This window comes from Nelumbo nucifera, chromosome 3 (genome assembly GCF_055504915.1).
Source record: "Nelumbo nucifera cultivar China Antique chromosome 3, China Antique-T2T, whole genome shotgun sequence".
Lineage (NCBI taxonomy): Eukaryota > Viridiplantae > Streptophyta > Magnoliopsida > Proteales > Nelumbonaceae > Nelumbo > Nelumbo nucifera.
In genome coordinates, this window is record NC_142651.1 from 1,317,244 (window position 1) to 1,343,542 (window position 26,299).

Consider the following 26,299-nt stretch of genomic DNA (forward strand, 5'->3'; position numbering starts at 1 on the left):
GTCCAAGCTGAGCTGGAGTTGATTGCTTTTTTTATTTTTTTTTTATAGGAGTGGATCCGGGCCAAGCTGAGCCAAATATCTAACTATTCGAGTTTAGTTCACTAATAAACTATCAAGTTCAAGTTCGATTATGAACTAAACATTTTATAAAAATAAAAAAAATATATACATATAAAAGTTAAGAATTATAAAAAATTATTATTTTTTTTTATTGTTATATATTTAAGCTCGCAAGCCTCATAAACTAAGCTTTATTGAGCTCGATCTACTCATGACCACCCCTACTTTTTGAAGGGTTACACAACCCACGATCCTTAGTTGCAATTGGAGACAATAAGTCAGGGCAGATTGATCAAATGAAGCAGTACGGTGAGGAGCAACCGTGCTGAGATGAGAATATAAAGGAGTTTTACTTGGGGTGAAATTTTGCACAAGTACCCAGCAATCTCCACAATGATGTGTAGGTTCATTAAGGAGGTTTAAGAGAATCACCCGATAGGGCCCATTTTCACTTGAGGGAAAGCTGTCAATATTTAGATGGAATAAAATTATCTATTTTAATAATGATATTTTATGATTAAAACGATTATTGTCTTATTTATTTAATATTATTAAAAAAATAAATAAATACACTTAGTCGAATAAATAGATTCCCGAAAAACGAACGGAACTTCAAAAGAATATCATCCTCAGCCTCAGCGGTAGGACAAAAAAAACTGAAAGGCCTAGATTAGAAGGCCGTAACCATGAGTAATCCTTGTTTGAAAGCAGGTGGTTCAACATCCAGAACTTACACTTCTATCAAAACCGAATATAGACTACTAAGTGATAACATTATTAGAACAGAGACAAAATTAGGCCTTTCTGTTAGGCAATAAAAAATATATCTAAATTATTAAAATCCTTCTACCAAACACAACAGCCAACTCACAGAAGCAACACCAATCAGTCTCGGGTAATGTAAATGCATCACATGAAAGGGGAAGGTGGCGAATGATTTTTTTTTTCTTTTTCTTCTTGAATTTTTTTATACCAATTTTCAGTTCCGGCATCTTCCTTTTCAAGTGACTTAGTTGTTAGCAGGTCCTCACAAACTTCATGGAATATATATATATATATATATATATATATATATTTCAATTGGGTTGTTGGGTTATGGTCATGAGCCAACCACCCGTTACCGAACACCCTCAACAACAAAACCAAAACAAGTGACGCCAGATTTGTTATTTTAGGAGGACGATCGCATTTATCAACTCCCCACTATATTTAAAATTCAATTCATAAGTCACAAGTCAATTTTTTTTTGGAAAAGTAGGGATCGGCCCAATACAGATTTCTGAATTCCATTACAGATCTTTAAATATTCAAAATGTCAAAAAACTCTTATCCCTGCCCCAACTATATTTTGGTCCTAAAAGTCATTCTCCCAAAATTTTTTTATGCAAAAGTAAACCGTATTCCATTCAACCAAGAATCTTGTATGAATACAAAGAATTGGTAACAGTAAAGCCCATAAACAATTTCTTAAAAAAAAAACAAAATATACATAAGTAGTGGATAAAAGAGAAGAAAAGAACTTCTTCTTGTGACAAATGGTGAGTTAAGAATCACCAACTTAGGAAATAGCAATCCAGTGCAGCTCAATCCACAAAAATTGAGAGAAATAGACAGGAGGGACGTCAAACAAAGTGTCGGAGATAGCACGATCGGAGAAAGCTGCAAAAAACGGCAAAGCCCCAAATAACTGCACCCGTTACAAGCAATGGAACCTATTCCAAAAGCTACAACTGGCGGTGAAAATAATCGGGAAAAAGCCATGGATGGCAAACCAAGGCAGCAATCGTGGCCACCACCCAACACCAAAAGAATGAAGAGTTTGCCATCTGTACCAGAATACCTGCACAATAGAAACAAATAAAAAACAAAAAGAACAAAGAAGAATAACGGGTGAGAGGAAAAATGATGGGGGATGGGAGAAGAGTGAAGAACTGAAACAATGGAATGGAAGAATTAGGAGGGAGAGAGAGGAATGAGGAGAGGGGAGAAGAAAAACAAGAGAACGACTACAGAGAGAGAAAGGAAGAAGAGAAGGAAAGGGAGAGGGGGGACTCCCGAAGGGGAGCCACCCCAGTGGACCGATGGCAGAAGAGGAAACGATGAAAGGCGGACGAAGAGAATAACCTTGAGGAAGCCTCGAGAGAAGGCTCTCCCTAAACGGAGAGAGAAAAAACCTCTGGAAATCCCGGAGAGGAAACAGGGAGAGTTTACCCCCGAGTTTTTACAAGCCAGAATTGAACTTGGTGTGATATATTTATTTTGTTATGATTTTAAGAAAGCTAGACTCTTCAGGTAGTTGAAAAATAAAACATTACATGCATTTTCAGTTGTGTAGTGTTTTTGCCTTTTTCCAAACCGGAAGTCAAAATATTTCCAGTACTTTCTGGTTTTAAAAACATGGATGCTTATATTTTATATTTAATAAAGCAAATGATATTCAAATCCATTTTATGGGCTTTGTTTGGGGTCATTGCGTTTCAAAAGTATTCAAATTTGCCAACAATCAACAACACCATCACCTAATTATGAAAAAAAAAACATGTGAAACTCCCCCTCCCCCCCCCCCCATTTAGACTCATTTCCTTCTCGCAAAATTTGCTATAAATAAATCAATAAAAATATACAAATAGGGAGATGTTCCCAATCAATGCACAGTTGCCACAAAATTGGGATTCAATACGGTATGATATCTCAAAACATGCCACGTTGCATTGTTGATTCAAGAAGATGCAGAGCCATCCCACCACCCGAGTCTGGGAGTCTGGACCTGAGGTATACCCAGTGAGGAGCAGATCCCATTTGCTCACCACCACCCAAACCCAAGGCGTATTCACTACAACATTTTTCCAAAAATCAGCTTGCCAACACAATTAAACAGTGTTTTCTTGTTTGTTTTTTTTTTTTTTTTAGCCTTTCCTATGACTATTATGATCCATAAGAACCTCATGGCAGCACTTGTAAAAGGGGCATAGGAGATTTAAAAGAGTGCAACACCAAAACAGTCGCCCTAAGTCAGATTTCTGGAAATCATGTTTTTGTTCTTGAAAACTTAAGGGTGTTTCTACGAATTATAACTGAAAACATTTTCACTTTGATTTGAGCAGATGTGATTCCTACAAACGTTCAAACAATAAGACAAACATTTATGTGAGCAAATAATGCCCAAACTTCAGCATTTAGAACAAATTTCAATTCCCCAATAAGGCCAAAGTTACAATTTTCTAATTGACACATCTACATCTGCAAAAAAAAGATGGGGAATGTATAAGGCAACTATTCCACGAAATGGAGATATACACTTAATATTGGAGGCCATAACCTTGATCCAATGACCCAACAAAGAGGTTGGGGCCAATCTACACACAATGTAAGTAAGACTAAGACACTGGTACTACCAAGGTTTCAAGTCTCCCACTGGTCCCGCGGTCCAGTTTAATATCTTCTCACCTGGCTTCAAGTAAGTTCCTTTGCCATGTGGCAGCTTACGAGCAAGCCCATTTAGTATCTGATGGAAAGCATCTCCTGGCTGAGCAGGTTGTGGAAACAACATCGCTTGCTTCATTGAAGGGTTGGCAAGCAATCTCTGCTTCCTCAATATTACTTCTGGTGGTATTGAGGTGAGGATGGTATCCAAGTTTGGAACATCCTTCTCTGCTACAAACACTCCAATTTCCTCCCATGGGATTGCATCCGCGAAGGGTAAAACAATGTCATCTGCTATGATAACAGGAATGCAGCCAAATATGACCCCTTCAACCAATCTAGGACTCCACGGGGCCCACCCCAGAGGGCACAAACAAAAGACAGCCCGCTGCATGTCTTCATAGTAAGTTGTTGGGTGCTCTGTGGATATGTCAAAAAGAGGATTATCCTTGAAGTTCTCCCACACTGATGCTCTTGCACCTCTGTAAAATAAAAAACCAAAGTTATAACAGGTCTGTTTAGTAAAGCTAAAGCCTTCAACCTCGGGGTCACAAGAGAACTCAAATTTAAACTGCTGCAGGGGATTGTTTTTGTAGCTTTTACACAAAGGGCTCCACAGGAAACTTGTTAATGGACACACTTTCTTAGAAGCACAGCTAAAAATCACAGATGAGGGTGAAATGGATTTTAGAATTTCATTTGTCTGAAGTAGCTCTTGAGAAATCAGTCTAGAAAATAGTCTGATCAATTTAAATTTTTAAACAGTATAAAAGGGCAATTTTCACCATCTAAAAGGAATATTTAAGTAACAAGTTTTACACCTGAAGACATGGTTGCTTCCTAAAAAGCAACCCAACACTTCGAAATTTTTGGCTACTCATGAAAGCCCACCTCAAGGCTTTATTATAGAAATGCAGATCCAAGAATATCTGCCAAATACCACCTAATGTGTGATTACGTCTTTATGTGTCTGCACTCTGCAGTAATTACACTAAAAGAACAAATACTACCAGCACTTCTGACCTTAATGAAAGTCTACAAGGCATGCAAGCATGTGGAACTCATGCAGGGATGGGGAAAATGGAGAATCCAAAATTAAATTTATCCCCATGTAAGATATATACTGGGAAAAAGAATGGCCACGTTTACTTCTCCACATCTCAGTGGGTCTTTATTCCAAGTCTTTGCTATTCCCTTTCATCTTTCCTCTATTCCAAAGTAATGCGTTAGACTAAGCTGCATTATTCCTGACTGGGGTATTTCCAGGGAATACCACTACAATTATGGGCCTGATAACCAATCATTTCCCTCCTAGCAATGTCTACTGTTATGTCATCGGTTGACTTGCAGAAGATTTAGATTAAGATAGCCTTAAGTTTCTTAATAACTTGATTGATTTCAGAAGCATTAAAGAAATATACCTGGCATAATAACCACCTTCAGGATCATTTCCTACATCGTAAAACAAACCACGGAAGTACACAAAGATGGACCGAGGAGTATCAGGAGGAATTAAATGGGCTTGCATCTTCTGTGGGGGAGCATATGGAGGAATTGTAATGGAACCCTCTTTTAAGCAAACATGATTCCGCTGTCCAAAAGTTTGAACCAAGGTAGCACGTTGGAGCAATGGAAGGATACCTCGTTCAATAGCCTTCTCTTCCTAAAGTAATGGAGACGAACAAACAATAAGATATCAATTAAAGTAAGAACTGTTTGTTTCATTATGTTAATTTACAGCTGGATACAATTTTACAGTCAAATGCAAGATGAAAGGCTTCTGAAACTAAGAAATCTAAGGTACTTGCATTGACTTCAAGGAAAAGAAAGAAGTAGCTCTATCCAATTCCACCAGTGTTCACTGGTCCTACTCTGCTTGTCCTAAGCCCAGACAAAGGAGGTTGTGTCAGGTTGCCAGCTGGCAATAAAAACCTTCTACCAAACCTTTAAGAACATGAATTGGAATTGAATTGCCAACTTCGGATAGGCCATCCAATTAGATGTTCCTAACTGTTTAGTGTATGCCATTTGTTTGGAAACTCAAATACGATGTACTATACTACTATTTATATGAAAGAATTCTCTGGGTAGGATAAAGAAATTTAATCAGATTAAATATTGGAAGAGAGATTAACCAGTAGGTCAAAACAAACTTGCACCTATGCCACATACTGACCAAGTTACCTAAACCCCAGAAAAACTTCCAAAATACTGTATTGAATAGAGACATATAATATGGTATGGCATCCATTCTGGACATTGGCTCATCAGCCATGGAATATTAGATAAAAGTAATTTAAGAGCCTAGAAGCTAGAAAAAAGAGTTTACAAAAAAAAATCTAGAAAAATGATGTATAAAAAATTGAAAAGAAATTATAAAGCAAGGTTAAAATGGTGAAAAGATATTAACGGCAACAGTAATCTTTGACAATTATAAACTGTTATATCAGTAATAACAATGATAACATGGTGGCCACTGACAATATTTCATAACTATTTCAATATCTATTGTTAGGAAAAATAACGTTTAAATATTTGACACAAGAAGAAAATCAGGTATTACTAATTAATAGTAAATGATATGAAGAGCCAAAACCAAAAGACAACAGATTAATTAATGATATAAGGGTTGATCATAAGATTTTCACAACTACTTAACAATTATAATTGGCATTCTAGGAGCCATGATTAAAGCTATACCCATATCCCAGTTCCCTAAGATTGGAAGCCTAGAAAGTCTTATACAGAGAAACATGGTCAAAGTGAAAGTTAAGCTACTTACTTGATAGTGAAAGCAGGCACCAAAATCATGGGGAACAACAAAGAAGTGATCAGCCCCTTCTGATCTATTCCAGTAAGGCCAGTTTGAAGAGATCAGCTGGATTGCACTTCTCATCATCCGTGGAGATTTGAAGGGCAATGGAAGCCCATTGGGCGTAAGGTCACAAGTTGAGTATACAGGGGTGTAGAACCAATCAGCTTCCTCGGGATTGAGTGTTCTAACTGGGCTGGATAACAGAAATCTATGCATGAAAATTTCAGCAGCAAACATATGGGTAAGGCATCTTTGATCCTTCTGCAGGATCTTTTTGTTGTATTTGCTTGGAAGTTCATAAACAAAAACTTTCAACCTCCCTACAGGATCATCTTCCAAGACATCACCAGCACTTCCTACAGTTAATGAGAATAAAACCACAGTCATGGATCTCATGCTTGAAGATTTCTAGTAAATGATTTTTTTTTAATAAATTATATTTCATACACACACAAACAGAATAAAAGCACAACTTCAAAAAACTTACCCACAAAATTATAAAGTTGACGACTTCTGGAAAATTGCACAATATCCTTAATAGAATTTGCATACAAAATTAGGGCATAGGAAACTGTTTCTTGTAAAAGATCTTCTGTAGTAAGTTTTTGCTAGATTTCTGAACATATCATATAATTTTGTGAGATTAAAAAGAAAAGCGCAAACAAACACCATCATATTCATGCAGGCACATAAATATGAAGCACAATCATAAACTTAACCAGAACTCAGGAGATTGGGGCAAGCTTCAAATTTATTTTGTGTCAAATACAAGCTTGAGCTTGGACAAGTAATAAAAAAGATGGAATCTATACAAATTTTGATTAGGTCAAGAATAAGCCAGTCTTTTTGACGAATTTCAAGGTTGGACCTGTGGAACAGAGATGTAAATAACCGAGTCAACTTAATCGCTTTGCTGCTTGAAAGAAAGTTACGCAGCATCTCTCCCACCCATGGGTATGCTACAATGGCATCTTAGTCATTACAAGAGCAGATCTACAATATTCCTCATAGTCATGGCAGAGCAAAAGAAGGAAAAACAACAAATTACATCGAAATGCATGCATTCCAGAGTAAATTACAAGAGCAGATCTACACTAGCCCTTGGATTATTCACTTACTGATAAAGAGGACAATCAATCAAACAATACATCCCAAATCCAATATGGAGGGCCCTTTCTAACCATAGGGTTAAAAGGATGCATAATGTTGATTCACAGATTTAATTGGCTAGTACAAATAATAAACGGGAAGCAAATAAAACCTTAATAACTTTAATTTATTCATTTCCTTCCCAAATTACAATAGATGGACAACCGACAAGCATGAAAGAGAAGTGCACGTCAGAGGATATAATAGTACCTCAGACAATAAATCTTGTGAAAAGTATACCTGCTGAGACAAAAAAGCAATGACTGACTCATTTGACAACATAAACCACAGGTCCATCTGAATTACCCAAAGTAGGAACAGACAGATTATAGATCTCTGGATTATTCCAATGTTCTTTTTCTTGTCAATTCTTTTGGTAATCATCCAAATATTGGTTGTTGTGCTCTAAACTGAGAGGGATCTGGGATCCCTGAAGCAGAATCAGCTATGACATGGAGGAGCCTTTAGTTGGTTATGTGCTTTTTTTTTATCAATAGTTGGTTATGTGCTTTTTTTTATCAATAGTTGGTTATGTGCTTTTTTTTTATCAATAGTTGGTTATGTGCTTCAATGAAGAGAACATCCCATCTTGTTGAGTTGAACTCTATACTTGAAGGGTTGCAAGCTGTAAGAGATTACAAGGTCCCTAGATCTTTCTTTAGGGACTGAAAGACAAACATTTGGTCCATTACACTTTGATAGAATGCCTATTTTGGTGTGCTAACTGCAATCTTTGCTCAACTGGATCTTTCACTCATTCATTCATTTTGAGCATTTGGGTACAGTACAAAGTTGTAGCCCCTCCTGCATCTAGAAATTTTATAATATGTCCCTCATTCCCGGAAAAAAAAAACGCCTTGAAGTTTCTCTTTCTTGAATATTGCATAAGATCTTGCAAATTCTCTCAATTTTGGGTTCCAAATGAGATTTTGGTAGTTAACCAACCACACCTTATTGAAGCTAGGGAAACATAAACCGGGCAAAAGAGTCAATTTTAGTTTATAAACCAGTTAAATCCGGTGCATTAGACACAAAATTCACCACATTCCAAACTCCAGATTATAGCAGTGCTTCATGCTCTAATATTCTCACGTTCGATAATCAAGACGGTACCTCTCAAATTCATCAAATACCATAGATTTTAATTTTCTTTTTTTTTTCAAAACGTTTGCTCAACATAATTAGAGACCAATATATATAGAGAGAGAGAAAGAGAGAGAGAGATAGATTTAACTCTTAATTCCAGCAACATAATTGAGAAGTATCAACTAACAAGAGGCATAACTCAGTTCAATTTCCGCAAAACAAATATTCAACTTCACTCTATTATCAAAGAGTGTCAAGATATCAGCACCAGCCTCAACATCAATATCTTATATATGCATGTCCTAAGGGAAGCTAATTTTGCAGCCGATCGGTTAGCTCCCTTGGACACCAGCATACTATATCGGACTCAAAGTGTCAAGATGTAAAATTATACTTTATTTGGTTGTTTGATGCGTATGGCCTTGTAAGAAACTCTGATTTGTAAACCTCTCTATTTTATCAAAAAAAAAAAAAACTCAGTTTCTCAGATCAAGCTCCCAAACTTTAACTAATATCAGGATTCAAGAAAACAAAAGATTGAAAACCAGCCTAAAATTCCAAACTAAGCCGAACAATGAATAGAAATCAGAGAAACCCACCTGAAATTCTCTCCGTTCGTTGACTCTGGTCGAGCTTCTCAGCACCAATTCCCAAAACAAAAGCCGGAGTAATAACAACAAAATTAAACAAAACCCATATGGGAATTTTCATTTTTTCCCCTCCTCGAAAACCCAATCTCTAATCTGAGACTCAAAAAGCAGATACTGGAATAGAAATCTTGAGATGGGTTTTCGGGGGTTCAGCCCAAAGAGAAAGGCGAAGATTTATTTATGGGAAGAGATCGTTGGTACGTCGTGCGCAGGGTGGTTGAGAGCCTTGCTTTCTTATGTTTCGGGTTTCGAGAATGAATAAAAAATTGATGCTACAGATTTTCAGAAGGTAGTGATTGATGGAGAAATGCTGAGAGAAATTGCTTGAAGAAACGGAGAAGAGGGGCTTTGGGTTTTACTTTTCGGTGATTTGTCAGGGAAGATTAGAAATCCTTTTTTCATGGATGGCTAGATTAAAGATTTTAAGAAATCTAGCGGTTTTCTCAAAGCTCCGTTTGGTTCTCCAAGTTTGCTAAGAAGTCGATACTCGATACTCCATAGGGTCCGGTTCTCCTCTACGCAGTTACAGACTTACAGTTTAGACCTGTTCACCGGCCGAGCTGGGCCGGGTTTGGATCGGAACAGAAAATTACTAGGCCCAGGCCCGGCCCTATATAAAACCCGAAGCCCAATTTTGATAGATATTTTATAATATATTAATTATATATTATTAATAATATTATATATATATTTAATACTGTTTTCTATTAATTTTATTATTATATAATATATACTATGTATTATTAACATATATATTATATTTCTGTTATATATTTAATATTATTGAGCCGGTTTTATTTGAGAAAGCCTAAGTTCAACCCGAAAAATAGTCGGGCCCAACCCATCTTAAATCAGGTTCGAACAAAATTATGATCTTATATGGCTTGTATGATATATTAGACATGAATTCAGGGTTCCAAGTATCCATGCACCCCAATAGGCTGAAAGGTGAGTATAGACAATTTGAACCATGCTCACCTTTTTTCAGTTTTTTTTTTATTTTACAAGGTTAGTTTTATATTATTTAATTATTAAAAAGAATTTTTTAAATACATTAAAAAGGGGGTATCGGTACCCCAAAGATATGATACAATTTCAGTTAGAATCTTATCAAACTAGTTTTTATTTTTTTCTTAGAAGAACAAAACCATGAAAATCAAACTTTTTTCTATTTAGGGATATGGATCAACATTTTTTAAGAACAAAGCATCCCTTTTTTGTTTCTTACATATGCATTAGTGAAGAGTGACCATCTATATGATCCATGTGCTAAAAGAAATAGATTATCAAATATGAGATAAATGGGTAAATAGATAATAATAAAGTATGAACAATAAAACAAGTTGTTTTCTTATACATTTTATATGTATTTTTGTATTATTTATATATTTATTTATTTGCTCATCTATATATATATCCTTTTTTTTTGAATTTTTTCTTTTTTAATTCCATATCATATTTTAAACAACCAATGAAATGCACTTTCCCATTAACCTAAATAATCTCTTCCCCAACATTTATCCTAAATAATATCTTCTCTAATTCCTATTTATCTCCAAAATTATCTCTAATTTAGTAGAGAGTTTCTCTCATAAGTTATCTCTAATTCCTATTTATCTCCAAAATTATCTCTAATTTAGTAAAGAATTTCTCTCCTGATTATCACTAATTCCTATTTATCCTCTCCCCTACTTTATATATATATATATATATATATATATATATATATATATATATATATATATATATATATATATATCTAAAGAAAGTTTGGAATAAAAAATTAAGAATTATTTAAATATTCTAACAAAATTATATAATAACTTTAAAATATTTATTAAAAGCACAAAAATAATTTTATATTTTTACAAAATATATCACGAAATTATGTACTAACAATTTAAATTATGTTTTTCCAGCTTACCAATTTAAATGTTTTTCAAATAATTAATAATATGTAATAGCTTTAGATAAATAAAATTCAGATAACAAAAAAATTTAAATATTTTATAGATTATTTAAATATTTAAATAACTAAGTACTTATCATAACTATATTTTAAATAGTTAAAATAAAGAAATTATGTAATAAATTTAAAAAATTTCTTCAAAGTAGAAAATAATTATAACATAATATTGGAATTAAGAATTGTTTAATATATTACAAAATTGATAATGAAATTATGTAATAATAGTATAAATTATGATTCATGGATTATTAAATTAAATAAATAATTCATATTTTAAATTTTAAATATTTTACATTTTATTTAAGTATTTAAATAATTAAATATTTTAAATAACAAAATATTTAACATAACTATATTTTAAATAGTTCAAATAAATAAATTATGTAATAATTTTATAAAAATCCTGAAAAGTAGAAAAATAATTATAACATAATATTGGAATTAAGAATAATTTAATATATTATAAAATTGATAATGAAATTATGTAATAATAGTATAAATTATGATTTCATGGATAATTAAATTCAATAAATAATTCATATTTTAAAATTTAAATATTTTACATTTTATTTAAGTATTTAAATAACTAAATATTTTAAATAACAAAATATTTAGCATAACTATATTTTAAATAGTTCAAATAAAGAAATTATGTAATAAATTTATAAAAATTATGAAAAGTAGAAAAATAATTATAACATAATATTGAAATTAATATATATATATATATATATATATATATCAATGGTTAGGTCATTCTATTTTGATTGGTTTACAAATAGCCAAAGTGAAACTAATCCAACTTGGTCGAATCGAGAAATTTTTGAGCCAAAGCCAACCTAAACTACTAAAAAACCGAGCAACTTGGGTTGGTCGGTTTCATCAGTTTGATGAATAAACCTAACTGAAATTAATTATTGTTATTTTTGTATTATAAAAAATTATTAAAAGTAGTATGTAAAATATGAATAATTATTAATTATTTAAACAGTTTAAAATATAAAACAATTATATACTCTTACGTGTTTTTATTAGGGTCATTTACTATAACACACCTTATAGTTTTACATATTTACTTAAAACTACGTTATAGTTTTCATTTTACTAAAACCTTTCATATATTCTACAACTTATTTACTTAATCGATCTTTCATTAAGGAGTATTTGTTTTGCCGTTTGGCCCATGATTTTTTATTCCAAAAATACCCTTAACACTTTTTTGTACATAAAACAAAATTAACCAATTATAGCCAATAGAGTGGTTGTCTGTGTCTTATTAAGGGCAAAATTGGTGTTTTTATTTTTATTTTCTTTTGATTAAATTTATTTAAATGAACATTAGGGTCAACACTATCATTATTAAGTAGTGTTTTAGTAGAATACTAACTATAGGGTAGAAGTTAGTAAATCCATGCAACTATAAAGAATATTTTAGTAAATGACTCTTTCTATTATTCAACTTTCGCTTAATAAATCCTGTACATCGCACAGATGCCCGCTAGTTACAATCAAACTTCACAACCAAGTGAATAACCCTATTACAGATACACGATACATGATACATGCTGGAAGGTGCACACCTAGAAGAGGAATGACAAACTTAAATCTTGTAATCATGCACGATGGAGGTAATAGGCCAAGGTGGAGTAGGCTGTTCCACCAATCATATGGTCATATATATTCAGGTTTGATGATTACAATTTTAACTTTACCAATCATATGGTGCCCCCCATACCCTTTTAATTGACCAATTTGCCTTTTCTTGGTCTTCCATGTAAGATGATGTTGAAATTTGAACAAACTGAAAAGTTACGATTTCTTTCTATTTTTTATTCGGTGATGATGTATTAAAGGGTCAATATTGGTAATTGACAATTTACAAAATATGGAAGATTTTAGGGACAGTTCGGTTTGTAGGAATAAAGGTTCATATTTGGAATTGAAATAAGGGTTTATTCTGATTCTAACTGTTTGGTTGGACAGAATCAAAATTTCATTTTCATTTATGGTGGAATGGCATTCCTCATTTAAGGGAATTGTCATTCTCTCCCTTCCATCTCCCATAAGAATAAGAATTCATTCTATCCAATTCTTGACTCTGATTCTAGTATGAATCAAATAGATGAGGGGAATAAGTTAGGATACTTTGTCAATGTGCACTTGTCATCAATGATACAAAATGCATGAAAGTGCAAATGAAAAGAATGACATTGTTAATTTACTTGGGGTTTTGCCAAATTTTTGTTTCAGCCCGAACCGAGGTATTTATGTACCCCGGTTTGGATTTGTATGCATATATTTGCCATACAAAAATGTAATGATTAAGAAGTTAAAAATGCTTTTTTTTTTTCTGACATCTTTATAACATGAGGAGAGCACATTACTGTACCCATTTTTTGAGTACAGATTTGTATTATTTGAATCTGGAGTTGATGGAATGGCAAAGACACCATCATACAGCCTTTTGCATCGAGAACCCACTTTGCATCATTGAATCCAAAAAATGATATTTATGCAAAGCACGTATTTGTATTTGTACCGCAAACAAACACAGCCTTAAGTTTTATTTTACTTCATTCTCAAGGCAAATAAATAAGATAATGCAAAAGGCAAAGCAGAATTAAGCCATAATTCGCAATCAAATCATTTATACTTCTGAAATTTTTACATCAATTTAAATGAAATTACACTACAAACAAATTAGACCCTAAAGTAAATCTTAGTTACAGAAAAGTATGACAGTGGGAAGAGATTTGACCGATCAAAATCCCATGTAAAGTCTGATGAATACCACATTACCACTTTTACTATACCGTCTTATTGGTTATAACTTTTCCGGTATTATTAATGGAACCTTCTTTTAAGTTGTAATTAAGAGGTTATTGTGAATTCAGAAATGGTGTTGGTATTTGCTATTGTTCGAAGCCTAGCACCTAGGTGTGTCGTTTGAAATTTACATTTATTTTGTTATTCTATGACTAAAAACAGTGAAAATGCTGTTATCATGATGGTACAAGTTAGTTTGGATGCCCATTCAAGCAATGTGCATTTCACATAACGATGGGCCGATGGCAATAGCATTAGCATGGGTTTGGCATTTAGCAAGGGGTTCAAGGCCACACAACCCGACAAGACCTTATAGGTTGAAAACGATTTCTGACCCGACCCAACACAAGAATAGTATGCATATTTAGGAATGGCAACGGGGCGGGGCGGGGATATGGAGCCTTTTTCCCATCCTCGTTCTCACGAAAATTTTCATCTCTGTCCCCGTTTTTGTCCCCGCTAACAAGTACAAGGTTATCCCCATCCCCACGGGAATCCTCATTCCCCGTGATTTTTTATAATGCTAACTATTTTGTTTTTGTTTTTTATTTTATTTAAAAGAATAAAAAATAAAATAATTAACATTTACAATCATATTAGAAAATATTCAAACATATTTTAAAAAATATTAATATATAGATATATGCTTACATATTTACATATATAACATATGCATATATATATATATATATATACATATATATTAGTGGGGATCCCACGAAGCAGGGATCGGGGTCCCCGCCCCATTCCCGCTAACAAGGATGAAAATTTTCCCATCGCTGTTCCCATGGGGGGGAAATCATCCCCATCCTTGCCCCATTCGGGGCGGATCCCCACGGGGATCAAGGAAATGGGAAAAATCGTTATCCCTATGCATTTTTCATGTTTTCAATAGCTCGTTGACTCGGCTGGTTGAACCATTCAGACTATCATTTGGCTTGTATTTTGGGTCCGATTATGTTGAAAATTCATCGTTTGGTCAAAAACATTGATTTGATCAAAAACCATTCGATCTATGTGGTTCAATCATTGACCAATTTGATTCGGTCACAGGTTGCACACTCAATGTATGTGCAAACTTCTAGAAGTCATAACTTTGCATTCCAATGTTTGATTGGGATAATCTTCTTTATTTTGGGCATTTTCACAAAAAAAAATCTTTTAGGCCTCAAATTGCAATTTTTAGCATTTCTTTACTAATAAAAAAATTATAAAACTAATTTTAAAATATAAACTAAACATAAAATAATATTTATATATACATCCATTACATCTCAAAAATAACTATACATTTTTATTGATGAAATACATCTTTATACACACATATACATTTATTGACGTGGCACAATCTGACCCATTCAACCCAAACAATCAAACCGGTGACCCATGACCCGGGGCAAAAATGGTTTGGCCTCCAAGTTGGTTTTTAAAATATTGTTATTTTTAGTAAAAACTATATTTGCAATTTTCAATGTGACGGTGTCCCTACCTCTTGTTTTATTTTCTTTGAATAGGCCAGAATGCCAGAATTCCTTCACCGTCAAACGTTAAGGCTTAGTTTGGAAAGAGTATTTTGTGTGTATGTATAATACAAAACCTTATATTTTGAACTATTTTGTGTGTATGTATTTACACTATCATATTTGCACCTGTATCCACTACAAACGGTCTAAGTCGGCGGTTTAAAGCCGACGGTCTAAATGACCGCCGCTACCTGATGAGGCGAGACGCCTGCATTGGGTTCGGGAACAGACGTAGCGGTCTAAAATAATAGACGCGGCGGAGGGCAGTTTTAAAATTAAACCGGTCTAATACAATCGCACAGACGCGGGGAGTCCAATTTTTTTTTCCCGTACAAAGGCAATCTGGTTCTAGCTAGGTTTTTGACGAAGAATCTTATAGAGGGAGAAACATTGATCAAACGGGAAGTGAGAAGGAAATCTAGGTTATAAGTGCCATGCGACTCTAAACTAGCATTTACCTTTGTTCATTGTTCACTTGAGAAGGGGAAGATTTCTTTTGATTTGGAGATATTCAAGCCAGCATCGGCCTTCGTTCGAGCAAGATAAGAGAAGATACTTCTATATAAACCCTTGATGGCTAATTGTATTTTGGAAGTAGGAGGTCGATGGGTATAAGGGATTCTAAATAGGAGGTCGAAGGGTTTTGGAGAGGCAAACCATTTAACTACTTTTTGCTTTCCTGCGTGCAATGCATATTTGTGCTTAAATTAGTGTTTTTTTGGCATTCTTAGGGTTTTAGAACTCCGCATTGCGTGGTTTCTGCAAACCATATATTTTCTTTCACGGTTGATAATGGCCTGGTATAATGTCTCGAGTCTATGTTGGGAACTTAGATCCCAGAGTTGCCGAAGGAGAACTCAAAGATGAATTTCGAGATTATGGTGTTATTAGGAGGTATGGTTTTTATTTTTAAAGGTTTAATATGTTATTTTGATAAAGATGATTTTTTTCTAGCTTATTTTTAAAGGTTCTACTCATGTAGAACATGATTCATCAGTATTGGAGTATATATGAATTCTTTTTTTTTTTTGTTTTTGCTTAATGTTCTTATATATTTGATGGGGATGATTTACTTCTTTGATATGGTTCTGATCATTGTTCTTATTTTTTAACCACATGAAGTTATTGTACCTTCTAGCCTTGCCCCATTTGAGAATATTAACATAATTATACACCTAACAATTTATCATAAAAAAAGGAAAACGAATTATTTTTAAGATATAGAATCCTCGATGTTGTAAAACAATACCTAACGACCTGCTTGTTCCTATTAATGTGAATGTTGAATCTCAACTTAGTCTTTGAATCTGTTTTGATTGTGTTGGGCAGTTCTGTTTCATTGTTAAGGATGAAAGAATAAGTTCACAACCCTCTTTACCGTGCTAGCCTCTCCCCCTGTGAATGAGGCGTTTAGGAAGAAACTTTTGTTATGGGCCCGGGTGTAGGATCTCGTCATGGGGCGGTCCACGGGGAAAACTCCTAGCCTTCCCTTGCCCTTCCCTTTGCGTGCTGACCCTATTGTGGCGAACTAGGGGGTGATTTGTTCAAGAGATCACCCTAACTCTCCTAAGCTCTTTCCTTGATCGAAAATTCCATGCTTTATTCCAATTCCAAGCTCCTTTAAATAGGAGGTTACAAGAGGGTTTCCTTATTGTATTCGGCTAGAATAATCCCTCTCTTATCGCAACTCAAACTCCTACTTCTAATTAACTTCCTATTTCTAAGGGTAACTCAACTCCTATTAAGGATAGGGGATAAGGGAAAGTGTAGCTGGCGGTTGGCGACCAGAGCTGCCGTGGCAGGATAAGTGTGGGCCTACCCTGATGAGGTGTCGTGTGGGCCCCGCTCTATTGCTGCTGTCAGGCGGCGCGCGCGTCTCACAGTGCTGCTGCCGTGTGGTGCATGCTGCTTCCGTGCGGTGCGTGCTGCGTGTTGCCGGGCGGTGCGTGCTGCTGTGCGGGCTGCTGCCTATGACTGCGCCACAGCGCGCTGCCGGGCGGTGTGTCCATAACATCACGCCCCTCCTGGTCAACGAGCTTGTCCTCAAGCTCGAGATCTGGGTAGGCGTTGTGAAGGTCGGTCCAGGGAATCCAGGTGGCCTCAGCTGATGGTAGTCTGTCCCATTCCACGAGAACCTCGAAGGTACCCTGATTGATGCGTGACCAGACAAGAGCTCGAGGTTGGAGGATGGGTCTGCCGTCCTTTAGAGGGGGTAGAGAAGGCACGTGATTAGGGGGAGTCCCTGTAAAAGGCTTCAGTAGGGACACATGGAAGATGTCATGGATTCTGCTGTGCTCCGGTAGCTCGAGTTGATAGGCAACCTTCCCGATCTTCCGCAGAACCTTGAAGGGCCCGTAAAATTTTGGGGCTAGCTTGGGGGGGCCTCGATGCCTGAGGGAGAGCTGCCGGTAGGGTTGGAGCTTCAGCCAAACGAACTGTCCTGGCTTGAAGGTGACTTCGCGGTGGTGCTGATCGTAGGCTTGCTTCATGCACGCCTGTGCCTGTCGTAAGCGTAAGGAGACTTCGGCCAAGAGGGTGTCGCGGTCTTGGAAGCTGCGATCTACTTCTTCCAACCGTGTTGAACTGGGTTCGTAAGATAAAAGACGGGGAGGGTCTCGGCCATACACAACCCGGAAGGGAGTCATTTCAAGGGAGGAGTGGTAGGACGTGTTATAACAGTATTCGGCCCAAGGAAGGCAATCCACCTAGTGTCGTGGTTGGTCACCTACGAAACAACGGAGGTACATCTCTATGGTATGGTTGACAACCTCCGTTTGCCCGTCTGTTTGTGGATGGTAGGCGGAGGAAAAAGCTAGGGTCGTGCCCTGTAATCGGAACAACTCCTTCCAGAAGGTGCTGGTGAAGACTGCGTCCCTGTCACTGACGATGGACTCGGGCAGCCCATGCAGGTGGAAAATGTGTGTGAAGAAGGCGTGGGCCACAGAGACTGCGCTGTATGGGTGGGACAACGGAATGAAATGAGCATACTTGGAGAAGCGATCCACCACTACGAATAAGACTGATTTCCCTCCGACTTTAGGCAAGCCTTCAATGAAGTCCATGGAGATATCAGCCCAGATCTGTGTTGGGAGTGAGAGAGGCTACAGGAGGCCTGCCGGGTGTAAATTCTCCCATTTTTGTTGCTGACATATGGAGCAGTTCTGGATGAAATCCCTAACCGAGCCGCGCATACCATGCCAATGAAAATCGGCGCGGACGCGGTGCAACGCCTTCTGAACCCCTTCGTGGGTGGCGTTATGGATGCTGGCGATGATGGCTGGAATCAATGGACAATCTGTCGGGAGATATACCCTTCTTTTGTACAACACAAGTTCCTTGTGGATGGACCAGTTCGGGTTGGTTATTCCTGACTGTAATTCTTGCACCAGATCCCTCCATGTTGGTGATTGGGGCAGTACGCTCCTTAGGTTCTTCAATAGGGTAACGCGGGGCTGGGAGATCGTGCAAAGGTGTATCGCGTCTTCATCACGCCTAGACAGTGCATCCGTGGCCCGGTTTGAAGCCCCTGCCTTGTGGTCTACGCGGAAGTCAAACCCTAGCAATTTACTTGCCCAGTGCTGTTGGGGTGGAGTAGTAAGCCGCTGCTCTAGAAGGTACTTGAGGCTGTAATGGTCTGTCTTGACGACGAAGGGTCTGCCCCACAAATATGGCCTCCAGTGTTGGACGGCTTTGGCAAGCCCGATCAATTCACGCTCGTAGGCTGGTAGCTTTAGGTGCCGGTCCGCTAGCTTGCGGCTGAAGAAGGCTATGGGGTGCTCTTGTTGTTGCAGCACTGCGCCGATGCCTATACTAGAAGCATCACACTCAACCGTAAATTCCTGGTTAAAGTTTGGTAGCTGTAGCACGAGGGTAGAGGAGAGTGCATCTCTTAAGTTTGTGAAGGCGGCGTCCGCTGCTTCATCCCACTGAAATGCATTCTTCTTTAACATCTTGGTTAATGGGGCAGCCAGGAGTTCGTAATCCCTTACAAACTTGCGGTAGTATCCGGTGAGTCCTAAGAACCAGCGGAGTGCCCTAGTGGACTGAGGCTTGGGCCATTCCCGAATGGCCTGAATCTTGGAGTCATCTACCGAGACTCCTTCCCTGCTGATTATGTCCTAGATAAAGGACCTGTTGCTCTCCGAAAGAACATTTGGTTCGTTTTAGGAAGAGCTTATGTTGGCGTAGCAGCTCTAGAATCCGTAGGTGACGAACGTGCTCCACCCACGATGTACTGTAAATCAGGATGTCGTCAAAAAATACTAAGACGAACCTGCGGAGGTGGGGTCGAAATACCTCGTTCATCAAGGCCTGGAATGTGGATGGAGCATTGGTGAGACCAAAAGACATGACCAGGAATTCAAAGTGGCCGTGATGCGTTCGGAAGGCTGTTTTTTTCACATCCTCGGGGGCCATCCGGACCTGGAAGTAGCCTGACCTGAGATCCAGTTTAGAGAAATATTGAGACCCGTGGAGCTCATCTAGCAGTTCGTCTACCACAGGAATCGGGAACTTGTCCTTGACGGTCCTGTTGTTGAGTTCCCTGTAGTCCACACAAAACCTCCAGGTGCTGTCTTGTTTTGGTACCAGCAAGACTGGCGAAGAGAATGGGGAGCGGCTGGGGCGGATAATTCCTTGTTTCAGCATTTCTGTACACTAGCTCTCTATCTCATCTTTCTGTAAGTGTGGGTAGTGGTACGACCGAACGACAACGGGTCCTGACGCTAGCATTAAGGGGATTCGATGGTCACACGATCAGACAGGTGGAAGGCCCCTGGGTTCTGAGAACACGTCTGGGAAATCGGCAAGAAGTCTCTCCATCTCTGCAGTGTGCAAGGCGTCGCCATGGAGAGTATGCACCTGTGGTCTTTTTGCTCTCATCTTGGTCCCTTTCCAGGTGACTTGTTTCCCATGTAGGTTAAACGTCATGGTCAAGGCACTGAAATCCCATAGGATAGGGCCGAGGGTGATGAGCCACTTAATTCCCAACATTATATTGAACTCGTCTAGGGGCAATACAAACAGATCAGCGAGGAATGGTTTAGAATCCACCTGTATTTGGATGTTTCGGCAGATCCCCAGACTGTGAACTCTCTCCCCATTGGCTACGGCTACCTGAAGCCGCAGTCTGCCTTCCACTGGTAGTTTCAGTTGGAGCGCAACTTGCTTGCTGATAAAATTATGTGTGCTCTCTGAGTCCACCAGAACCCGTACCTGTTTTCCTGCCACTTGGGCCTGCAACTGCATGGTTTGGGAGTTTTGTATTCCGGTGATGGCGTGGAGGGAGATCTCGGATTCTAGTGTTGTCTGCTCCTCTTCTTCCTCCTCCAGTTCGTCTACCAGGAGGCAGAATAACCACTTGCAACGGTGGCCGGCGGAGTACAACTCGTCACAGTTGAAGCATTGGCCCTTGGCCCGGCGTTCCGCCATCTCGACTCTGGATAGGCGTCTGATGAGAGGTGCTGTCGTGCTGCTTCCTATGATGGTTGCAGATCGGGGTGTTACTAGTGAAAGGTCGTGGTTTCCTGTTGGCTGCCAGCGAAGACCCTCCTCAAATAGGCTTCGGGTTTGTCCAAGCCGTTGCTGGGCGTCCCATGATGGACGACCCTCGGCTAATCTGCAGTTTGCGCTCGAAGGCTCGGGCTAAATTCATTGCCGTGACCAGGTTAAGCGGGCTTTGCATCTCTACATCAACTCTCAGACTAGCTGTGAACATATCCACCTGCTGGTCTGGGCGTACTGAAGAGGCTCTGGCGAGAAGGGTCTGAAACTGCCGCTGATACTCTGCTACGGTCCCAGTCTGCTTGAGGTTAATGAGTTCCCCCAAGGGGTTGCTTGTTAATGGGGGTCCGAACCGAAGGAGGCAGTACGACTTGAACTGGTCCCAACTAAGACCTGGTTCTTCCTGCTCCACTCGGTAGAACCAGAGCTGCGCTTCTTCGGTCAGGTGGAACGCGGCCAGGCTGACCTTGTCCTTCTCCTCCCTGCGCTGATTACGGAAGAATTGCTCACAGCGGTACAACCATCCCAGTGGGTCACCGCTGCCGCTGTATGAGGGAAACTCCAGACGACTGTATTTGGATATGACCCCTGCTGTTGGGGTGGCGTTCTGTCGTTCACCGAAGCCCTCGACCCAATCTGGACGGTGGCTGTTGTTGGTGGCCGCCTCTTCAGGACTCCTTTCTCTGGTGGAAAAGTATAACTCCAGTAGACACCGAAGCTCCCTGACATCCTCTTTGACTTCTCTTACTTCCGCGTGATTTTCCACGAGTCGGTGTTCCAGTTCATGAACCTTGGATGATAGCTGCTCCATGTCGCCCATGACGCTAGGCTCTGATACCAAAATGTTATGGGCCCGGGCATAGGATCTCGTCTCGGGGCGGTCCACGGGGAAAACTCCTAGCCTTCCCTTGCCCTTCCCTTTGCGTGCTGACCCTATTGTGGTGAACTAGGGGGTGATTTGTTCAAGAGGTCACCCTAACTCTCCTAAGCTCTTTCCTTGATCAAAAATTCCATGTTTTATTCCAATTCCAAGCTCCTTTAAATAGGAGGTTACAAGAGGGTTTCCTTATTGTATTCGGCTAGAATAATCCCTCTCTTATTGCAACTCAAACTCCTACTTCTAATTAACTTCCTATTTCTAAGGGTAACTCAACTCCTATTAAGGATAGGGGATAAGGGAAAGTGTAGCTGGCGGTTGGCGAGCAGAGCTGCCGTGGCAGGATAAGTGTGGGCCTACCCTGATGAGCTGTCATGTGGGCCCCGCTCTATTGCTGCTGCCGGGCGGTGCGCCCGTCTCACAGTGCTGCTGCCGTGTGGTGCGTGCTGCTGCCATGCGGTGCGTGCTGCGCGCTGCCGGGCGGTGCGTGCTGCTGCCTATGACTGCGCCGCAGCGCGCTGCCGGGCGGTGTGTCCATAACAACTTTTGAAGTTCCTAATGTCAATTGGACTTCAATAGACCTCCTTTGCTAAACCCCAAATTCGCAATCACTCTTAAAGTTCACCTGTTGAAAGGGGCCATCTTACTTATCCTAAAGATGAATCATTTGCTTGGGAGGCTGCTTGTTATTAGGTTTATATGTTTTGTATGCTCATGTTGTTTTTCTCTTTTTTTTTTTTCTTGTTCTTTTGCTAAAATTTTGTGCACCTATTTGTGAAGTTCTCTTTTCTTCTGGTAAGAGGAACCATTTATTTATTTATTTATTTTGGACTCCACTTTATGTTGGGTATTTGGGTGGAAAGAGTCAGGGGAGCCATCATTAGCTCTACCAATATGATTCTTTGGATTGGGGCCTTTATGTTGGGTACTAGGGTCATCGATTGATATCATTCTTGCTTCCTTTGTAGAGTGTAGTCCACCCACGAAAATAAAGGGTGCTTTTTTGTTCCCATTTTTGGTAAAACAAAAAGAAAGGGTTCCTAGCTTCTACTTGTGTCCAAACTCAGTGAACACACTGAGTGTGCTGTGAGAAATGAGAATATACATGGAGCGATTAGTCAGTACTAGATCCAGTCTCCATCAAGTTATGAAAATTAGTATAAATTAAAACAAGTCTTCTTAATTTTTCCTTTCAATTACCCTGCTAGCTAGGCTGATACCTAGCCTGCCACGACATTGGCCACTCCTTGAGAGGTGTGTGAAAACATAGAATTCCTTCACAATTAATGAGCGAGGAGTGAGGAGGCCTTGTATGTCATTTATGATATTGAGTGTATCTGCCACCATGCTTCTAACTCACCCAATGATGTTGTCGGTTACCCCTTTAGAGTTTCCTTCTTAATTTCTTCTTGCACCTCCATTGCTATTGCTATGATCATGCTTTTCTCACTTCTAAGGCTTTGGCTGCAAGTATGAGTGATGACAATTTATCCAGAAAAAAAATAGTTGGCTTTTCCCATTATTGGTGCTCCTTACTGATTTCTTGCAACACTACATCTTCCTATTTGTTTTAAGTAACATCAAAACTTATTCTTATATATTCCCTTTATTTTTTCTGGTTGCCTTTAATGTAATACTTGCTTTGTTAATCAGAGAACACGGATCAGTTTTCTTCTTGCTGAAAACTATATGGCTTTTGCTTTTTGAATAAAAGCATTATGAAGTAAAAAATTGGCTGAATGCAATGGTAAGTACACTTTGTTTTGTTTAACCTAGACATGAATCAAGAAAAAGTAAGCAGACTAATTCACTGCATTTTAAAATAAAAGATGTGATTGATTGAATGAACGTGATGAAAAATACACCTTAGAATTAAAATTACACTTTAGGAAATATGAACCAAGAAAAATTAGGTAGGTTTTAACTGATTGGTTGAAATTTGGATGTAATGTGCAGTCAGCATTAATGAATGTGTTGTTGTTGGATCTTACATAAACCATAATGCAAAAGCAAGATTAAACCAATGACTTGATGACCAAGTGACCATTTGGACCCTGGTTAATCATTCAATTTTCTCCAATTTTAATGGATTGCTACTTGGTAAAAATGTACATATTTGTATTTATACTCTTTCCAAACAGTTTGGAAAGAATGCAAATACATATATGTTCAGTACAAACCTTATATAGTATATTTAAACCTATCTACAAAGTACATATTTATATCTATACTCTTCCCAAACTGAGCCTGAGGATTATAAATGGATGGTAGATTCTTCTCAGGACATATTGGATGTAAAATGAACTTTGACCCAAATCACAAGCCTTTACATATACAGGCCAAATACTTGTAGAATCAGCATCCAGTTCAGAAGCTTTGCTCCAATAACCACATCCAATCTTCCCTTAAAATAATAATTTCGTAAATGGTTGGTTTTGTTAACAAAACCAGCCATGCAAGAAATGATTTCCTGTACAAAAATCTCCCTTACATGATTTAGCCTAGAGGAATGATTTCCTATACAAACCATTCATTGGATTGGTTTGTACAACTGAATGAGCTTTCCCATTTTAACTTGTAGCTAAAACATTTAACCAGTACATCTTTGAAATAGATAATTAAATGGAAAATGCTCTCCAACAGGGGTTAACCCGTCAGCTTAGACTCCTTGTCACTGGTAGGTATATTCTGGTTTTCACTTTTAACAGAGGAATATTGCACTAACACCATCCCTCTCTTGCAATCTAGTATACTTCTAGCTAGCTAGGTGGTCTCTAGGTCTAACCCCATCTTCACTTATGTTAATCATAGCTTGTGACATGGAATTCTAGAGCACTACTCATTGGAAAATCTGGCATAAGTTTTCCTTTTTTGTCATATACTCATATTTGGCTGGCTTTCTTTCAGGGGAAAATATGGCGATGATTTTTACTGATTTAGAAATAATGGATTATTCAACTTTAAGACAATTTTCTAGTAGTGTAGTTTAACCCTGAAGAAAGATTTTGTATTAATGATTTTGCTCTTGTTTATTTCTGTTATTTTTATTTAGGGAATCATAATCCATTGCTCTTATGTGTTACTGTTGTAGTTTAAGCCTGAGGAAATAACTGCCATCATGAATGACTTTGCTGAACCTGGATCACTTGATCCAACTAGCTTACACCTTGGTGGCACAAAGTATATGGTGATCCAAGGAGAACCAGCGGTTGTTATTCTAGGGAAGAAGGTGATACTTTCACATCCTTTCTTAACCCACCAACTTCTACAACATTTCACATTGCCCAAATGGTTAATGCTAATGGGGCCGAAATTCTCAAATGGTAGGGCATCTATTAGATTGGTCAAATCCTTTTTTTTTTGTGTGGGAAAATGGGCTAATGGGGTCTCTCCCAAACCCAGGTGAAGGCAGGATTCAACCTCAAGTCTCTGCAATGTTCAGCCATACATTACAAGAAAGTTAGCTGGCACCTTCTATTGAAGTGTCTATATATTTTGGATGGTCAAACAGAAGGCTGTATTGATAACATGAATTGGGGTAACAACACACACACATGTCATAGCTTGCAAGTTTGAACCATCAAATTGTAACATAAGGTCATACTTTGTTGAGTATCTTAGAGACATTAATATTTTAGCATTCGGGGTGATTCAAGAGTTCAGTTCAGACATTTATTTTGACCGTCAAACAAATTAACAAAGGGCTATAGTGCTCATGAGATCCTGGATGAACCACTTACTTTATTTTTTTTTCCAAATTTATTTTATATTTATAGAGGTTGCATGCCCTAGGCTGCATAGAGAGAATCTATCAAAGAAAGAAAGAAAGAAAAACTACTACCCTTAAATTGGGACCAATAGGTACTTAGATCAGTTTCTTCTAGGAGTAACTTGAGCTCTCTAAAGTGCATATAATAAATCAAAGATGTATTGACATGACAAATAAGCATGTGTATATATGGCTCAGTTTGGAGTGCAAAGCCTTATATTTTATATCATTTTGTATATATTTATACTATGCATATTTTTATTTGTATTCTTTCAACCAATATGTTAAGTGGATTTGCATTGGAAGATGTGCTGCATTACTAGAGAATTTGATTATTTTTTTAAAGCTCATGTCTTTTGGATATTTTAATATATAATCTTTAAATTAATAGATTTTATTTTAAATTGATTTTTATCAAATGGTTTTGCTATATTAAACAGGTGTGAAAGTGCTAAATCAATAAACAATTCAGGTACCAGAAAAATGATGCAATTAAACGGGAATATGATTTTTTTGAAAAAATTGGTACCATCAGCTTAGCTATCAACCTGGTATAAATAAAAATGAAAAAAAAAGATCTAAGCCGGCGGTCATGCAACCGCCAGTTTAGCCACAAACAACGCTTAAGGCGGCAGTCATTTAACTCTAAG

At 37.9% G+C, this 26,299-nt stretch overlaps 1 protein-coding gene and 1 long non-coding RNA gene across 2 annotated transcripts; one reads left to right on the forward strand and one right to left on the reverse strand.

Moving 5' to 3' along the window:
• Positions 1-3,202: 3,202 nt before the first annotated feature.
• GUT1 (Exostosin family protein) lies at positions 3,203-9,628 on the reverse strand. Its single transcript, XM_010252204.3, has 4 exons — positions 9,133-9,628; positions 6,266-6,654; positions 4,905-5,146; positions 3,203-3,965 (listed from the first exon to the last, which is right to left on the reverse strand). Exons 1-4 carry the CDS (start codon positions 9,242-9,244, stop codon positions 3,452-3,454), a joined length of 1,257 nt encoding a protein of 418 aa, XP_010250506.1. The 5' UTR covers positions 9,245-9,628; the 3' UTR covers positions 3,203-3,451.
• A 5,968-nt stretch (positions 9,629-15,596) lies between these two features.
• LOC148800893 (uncharacterized) lies at positions 15,597-25,878 on the forward strand. Its single transcript, XR_016083507.1, has 3 exons — positions 15,597-16,395; positions 24,972-25,203; positions 25,283-25,878. It is a non-coding gene; the product is annotated as an uncharacterized LOC148800893 (long non-coding RNA).
• The last annotated feature ends 421 nt before the right edge of the window (positions 25,879-26,299 follow it).